The sequence below is a fragment of the Asparagus officinalis genome, chromosome 5, assembly GCF_001876935.1.
Source record: "Asparagus officinalis chromosome 5, Aspof.V1, whole genome shotgun sequence".
NCBI lineage: Eukaryota > Viridiplantae > Streptophyta > Magnoliopsida > Asparagales > Asparagaceae > Asparagus > Asparagus officinalis.
In genome coordinates, this window is record NC_033798.1 from 6,101,070 (window position 1) to 6,106,565 (window position 5,496).

At 37.4% G+C, this 5,496-nt stretch overlaps 1 protein-coding gene, 1 long non-coding RNA gene and 1 other non-coding gene across 3 annotated transcripts; 2 read left to right on the top strand and 1 right to left on the bottom strand.

Moving 5' to 3' along the window:
• Nucleotides 7–4,219, top strand: LOC109842965. The gene is made up of 2 exons (XM_020411885.1): nucleotides 7–175; nucleotides 3,843–4,219. The coding sequence occupies exons 1-2, from the start codon at nucleotides 27–29 to the stop codon at nucleotides 3,979–3,981; spliced, it is 288 nt and encodes a 95-aa protein (XP_020267474.1). The 5' UTR covers nucleotides 7–26; the 3' UTR covers nucleotides 3,982–4,219.
• On the bottom strand, nucleotides 4,587–4,667 carry TRNAL-CAG. Its single transcript has one exon. It is a non-coding gene; the product is annotated as a tRNA-Leu (tRNA).
• Nucleotides 4,881–5,414, top strand: LOC109842966. Its single transcript, XR_002247462.1, has 3 exons — nucleotides 4,881–5,096; nucleotides 5,200–5,287; nucleotides 5,357–5,414. It is a non-coding gene; the product is annotated as an uncharacterized LOC109842966 (long non-coding RNA).

A 5,496-nucleotide genomic window follows, 5' to 3' on the forward strand; every position in this document is an offset into this window, starting at 1 on the left:
CGGCTACCACAGGTTCCCCGTCGTCAATGACAGTGCGTAGGCCTACGACGAGAACCGTGACGGTGGCAGCTGTAGGCGATGTGTCCGCCGAGGGGACAAACTACCTCATCGCCGGTGCCGTTGCGATCGCCCTCATCGGGACCGCGTTTCCCATCGTTTTCTCTCGCAAAGACATGTAAAACTCAAACGCATTATATATAGAAAAATTACCAAGGATCTAAAATATGGGATCAACAGGTGATATGTGAGGTGCCCCCCTCTTATTGCATAATAGACTGATCATCATTAATGATGTCAGCTCATTATGCAATAGGAGGGATGTCACCTGTTGGTCCTAAATTTTGGGTCCATATAGCAAAGCTCTTATATATTTATTATAGATATAAACTATTGTTCAGATAACTTCTAGTTGGAGAGAAAGTGTTCGGTCTAATGACATTAAATGTACACCTAAAAGATGTCAACCGTTCTATCTGCACACGAATTTCGAAATCTAATGATCCAACAATTGATATCATTTAAGTGCACATTTAATGCTATGACTCAGACGCACTTGATGCTTTTCCTTACAGGTGATAATTGGAGAGGTCCAATTAATATAACAACTACTGTCTATTTCGATTTCAAGCGATAAGACAACGTCATTTTGGGGTTGTTTGGTTGTTGTTGGTAAAGTTGTGTATTTATGACACAACTTGGAAAGTTGTTGTCCACCTCATCAATTTCACTTTTATAGTTTTCTTTGTTTGTTTTTGATTCCATTGGAATCATAAAACACTTGTTTGGTTTGCAAAATGAAACTTTAATTGTTTATTTGGAAAGTGTAAAAAGTGATCCCTACTCAAATGATCATATTGGTTGGAATTATTTTTTATTATTTTTTCCTAACTTCAATGATAGCTTTCTCCTAAAATCATGTCTTTTTTTTCATGAAATCACTTTACAAGCCACATCAGCATATGAAATCACTTTACACTATTTTCACAACTACAAACAAACAATTGAAAGTGATGAAAGCTGACATTGGGACCCACTTTTTTACACTTTACATCCTTTTACATAGTAAAAACATACAACCAAACAGCCCCTTAGTACTGCCATCATCGTAATATTGATTTCCGTGTCTTATCCTTTAAAATTGAAATAGAGAGTCAAGTTGCTACTAAACTTCAAAGGCTTGTTGACTATAAGGTATTTAAGTGCTATTTAGTTAGCTAAATTAATAACTCGAAATAAATAGGGTATATAACTTCAAAGCATGTTAATTATAAGACATTAAGTGCTATCCGATTAGTTAGCTAATTAGTACATCTAAGTTTATCATTGGTTAATTTTATCAATCATATGATGTCAATATCTTGCATAGAGATCCTTTTAGACGTCTAAACATATAAGCATAGGATTGCATGTGCAATTAACCTTTTGGAGACCTCTCACAAATTGAGAGGCAATAGAATGATACATGCTACTAAAAATGTACAGATTAGAGAGATTATTCGTGGGAACTGTGTTTCCCATCATTTTCTCTGGCAAAGACATGTAAAATTCAAACACATTATATATTTATTCAGAGAACCTGGTTCTCTGGTTAGGTGGTAATTGGAGAATGCCCATTACTGTAGCAGTTACTGTCTACTTCAATTTCAAGCGATAAGACAATGTTATCTAGGACAACCATCATTGCAATATTGATTTTCATGTCTTATCATTTGAAATTAGAATAGATAGTCGAGTTGCTACTAAACTTCAAAGGCATTTTGACTATAAGGTGTTTAATTGCTATTTAGTCAGCTAAATTAATGTCTCTAAATAATTAGGGTATGTAACTACAAAACATGTTAATTATAAGGCATTTAAGTGCTATTTTATTAGTTAGCCAATTAGTAGCTCTAAGTTTATCGTTTGTTAATTGCAGTGGCGGGTCCAGAAACTTTTTTTCGGGAGGTTTGGGGGTGGGGGCAACGAGTATCTATTTATCTAAAAGTAAAAATAACATTATAAAATAATTGTATCCGACAAGAATGCTTTCGGTATTTTAAATGTTTTATAGCATCATATTTTGCACGTAATGCGATATACAAACAAGAGTAAGTATTTTTACTTATAATTTACTTCCATTTATGATATTTTGGTTGCAAGGTGTTTGCACACATTTGGAAATTTAACTTACTGGTAGCGAGATGCCACTAAATATATCAATTTGGTAATTTAGCCCTTTTCAATGTTAAGTATTCTAATGGATTTTGTTTTCTAATAAGAGGCTGTTTGGTTGATGTTTTTAGAAAATGTGAAAGTTTTGAATTTGAAGAAAAATGCCCTAAAACCCACATTATCATGTTATATTTCCAATTAAGTTCACTTAAAATTTCTTCAAAATTGGTTTTTTCATTGGGAGAAGTGTTCCTAAGGTGACGCCTTAAATAATCATCTAAGGACGCAATCTAAAATCACATGATTGAGCTACATTGTAGATAATCCGTTCTGTTAAACCTGATCTACATATTCTAAAACCCCAACACACTAATTTTGGGGTGACGCCTTAGATAATCATCTAAGGACAAGGCCTAAAATCACATGATTGAGCTACATTTGTGGATGATCCGCTTTGTTAAACTTAATCTACATATTCTAGAACCCCAACACACCAAATTTGGGGTGAATCTGTCGTTTGACACTTCATCTGTTCGTATCAATTTTAACGGTTTCGAATGAATAGAACTTTTCAAATAGCTCGACGGAGGGTCAAACGACGATGGGTTCACCCCAAACTTGGTGTGCTGAGATTTTAGAATATGTAGATTGGGTTAAACGGAACGGATCATCCACAATGTAGCTCAATCATGTGATTTTAGTCCGCGTTCTTAGATGATTATCTAAGGCGTCACCTTATGAACACTTTTTCAATATTACTTGCCAATTAAAATAACACTTCAAAATCAAATCAAATTCATAAAAACAAACACTTGGTACGCACTACATAATTAATAGAAGATTGTCTTCAAAATATTTATCAAAGAACGTATAAAACATTTAGACAATCGGTCGGAGGTCCGCCTGTAGCGTGTCCGAGGGAGGACTCTCAGATTTAGGATTTGAGCGGAGCTCTAGGATTTAGAGTTTGGGAATTTTAGGTCTTTGGAGCTTAGAGTGGGGGGAAGATATTATTGGCTTTGGATTTAGTCATTAGTTTTGGGTGGATTTTTTTTGTTTTGGTCTCTACTTTTGCATTTTACTTCGGCTATTTGTCTTTGGGCCTACTTATTGTTCGTATGGAAAGGAAAATGATAGGGGCACACCATGAACCACACCTCCAACCACACCCCATCTCATGCTACAGTGCACCAGACCCCAAATGAGATTTAAAAATTAAATCTCATTTGGGGACCCGGTGCACTGTAGCAAGAGATGAGGTGTGGTTAGAGGTGTGGTTCATGGTGTGCCCCTAGTGCCTCTCGTATGGAAATTCCAATGGGCTTCCACAAGTGTGTTTCAATTTAGGTTGGGTGCCATTTGTAAAATCTTAGGGGTGAAAACTGAAAAATCAGATTGTGTCTAATGCAATTTTGAAAAAAAATTTAGGGGTGCAACTGCACCCCTATAGGGTGAACATAGATCCGCCCCTGGTTAACTGTATCAGTCATATGATGTAGGGGTGTATGTGCAATTAACCTTTTGGAGAATGATAAATTGCGGATAACGCGTTCTCAGGAATTGAGAGGCAATAGAGCGATACATGCTGCTAAAAGTGTACATATGAAAGAGATTATTCGTAATCTACTCAATTTTCTTTTAATACTTATAAACAAATACTGATCAAATTTTATGAATTTTTGTTTATTTAGATGTCCGGAGTGCGACGGGGCAGGATTCATAAGGAAAGGGAGCTCAATGCTGAGGGCAAATGCAGCAAGAAAGGATCAAGCTCAAATTGTTTGCCCAAATTGCAATGGGCTTGGCAAACTAGGACAAATTGACAAGTGAGAAGTACATCATCTGGGTTTGTGTAGTGCTGCAAAAATGTTCAAGGCTACGGTGCGGGGGAATTTGTCGCTTGCTTTTGTATAGTTTTGATGCGTGTAGCTGCGTATGTGGTCTTTGTTTGTGCTTCGGAGACTGAACTGAGGTCTGCTGTGTCTATTTGATGTCTAACCAAAAAAGTGCGGCATTTAATTTGGTTCACAAACAAATTGAAAATGCAACATTTTCTTTAATTTGGTAATTAGTGCCCGCACAAATGAAGATTCAGGTTGGTTTGGGTGAGGGGAAAAAAAAAGTTGATGCGGGGTGATTTGCTGCTGTAGGGGCTCCCTCGATTTTTTTGGTCGGCGGATTTTACTGATGGAGTCCCTCATGCAAATCATCGAACAAGCCATAAGAATGCGCTGAGGCTTGACGCCCCGATGAAATCGGGATGCTTATGAGTTATGTCAGTTCTCAAGACAACAAATAGGGAAAAGGGCCAAAAAAAAAAAAACTTCTCAAGACAACAAAAAGCAAAGGGCCAAAACGAAATATTTTCTCAAAAACAACAAAAAGCTAAAAAGTAATAATCCAATGATTAAAAAATCAAACAAAAAATAGCACCTTGTCAAGAATGGGATTCGAACCCATGCCCTTTCGGACCAGTACCTGAAACTGGCGCCTTAGACCAACTCGGCGATCTTGACTTTTTGTTTTCAATCTTTTGAAAAACTTATTATTCACTTTTGATTATAACCTCCACTTCAGCTCCTAACAACCAAAGTCACCAAGCCCACGAACAACTGGGCCACGAAACCTCGCAGTCCAATATTTAATGGGCCCTCGAGATTATTCGACTGGGCCGTAACAACGTACTAAACCTGACCTCGAGACGCGAAACTTCGGTCGGTCCCCTCGTCGTCGCCTCCTCGCCCTCGTGTCACCCTCCTCTTCAACAACCCTCAACGTGTCCCTTCAACGAGCAGGACCCCACGTCATCACGTCGTCGTATTTATAACCAAAGTCCCCTCTCAGATCCTCTCCCATCTAAAAAGCCTAATTTTAAAAAAAAAAAAATTAAACTTTTGCCCCACACTCAGCACCTTTCCTCGATCCTAGGGTTTCTAATAATAAAGGTGAAATCTTGATATCCGAAAACCCGGGCGAATTTTTTTTGACGAGTGGCATTAAAATTTCTATGTATTTGTTTGAAATTTGTGTTTTGTGGGGAAACTTTAGGGCCGAAATCATGAGCTTCGTGTTTCGGGGGAGCAGGGGAGACGTTGAGAGTGGGTTCTCAGGGTTTGCACCCGAGAGGCGACCAACGGTAACATAACCATTTGTATATTCTTTTTTTTTTTGAACTTTTTGCTGATTTTTCCGTGGTTATTTTTAGAGAATGCATGCTGGTGGGCGATCCGTTAATACGAATTCGATGGCGTTTCTTCTCACGGGTAAACATTGTTTCAGATTTTATTGAGCAAGAAATTGATGTTGAAGTTACTAATTCTTTTTTTTTTTTTTTTTTTTTTTTTT

Coding starts and splice junctions, on each gene's coding strand:
- LOC109842965 (XM_020411885.1), top strand. CDS start 27: ATGACAGTGCGTAGGCCTACGACGAGAACCGTGACGGTGGCAGCTGTA. Junction 176..3,842: donor GTTTTCTCTCGCAAAGACAT/GTAAAACTCAAA, acceptor TTGTTTATTTAG/ATGTCCGGAGTGCGACGGGG.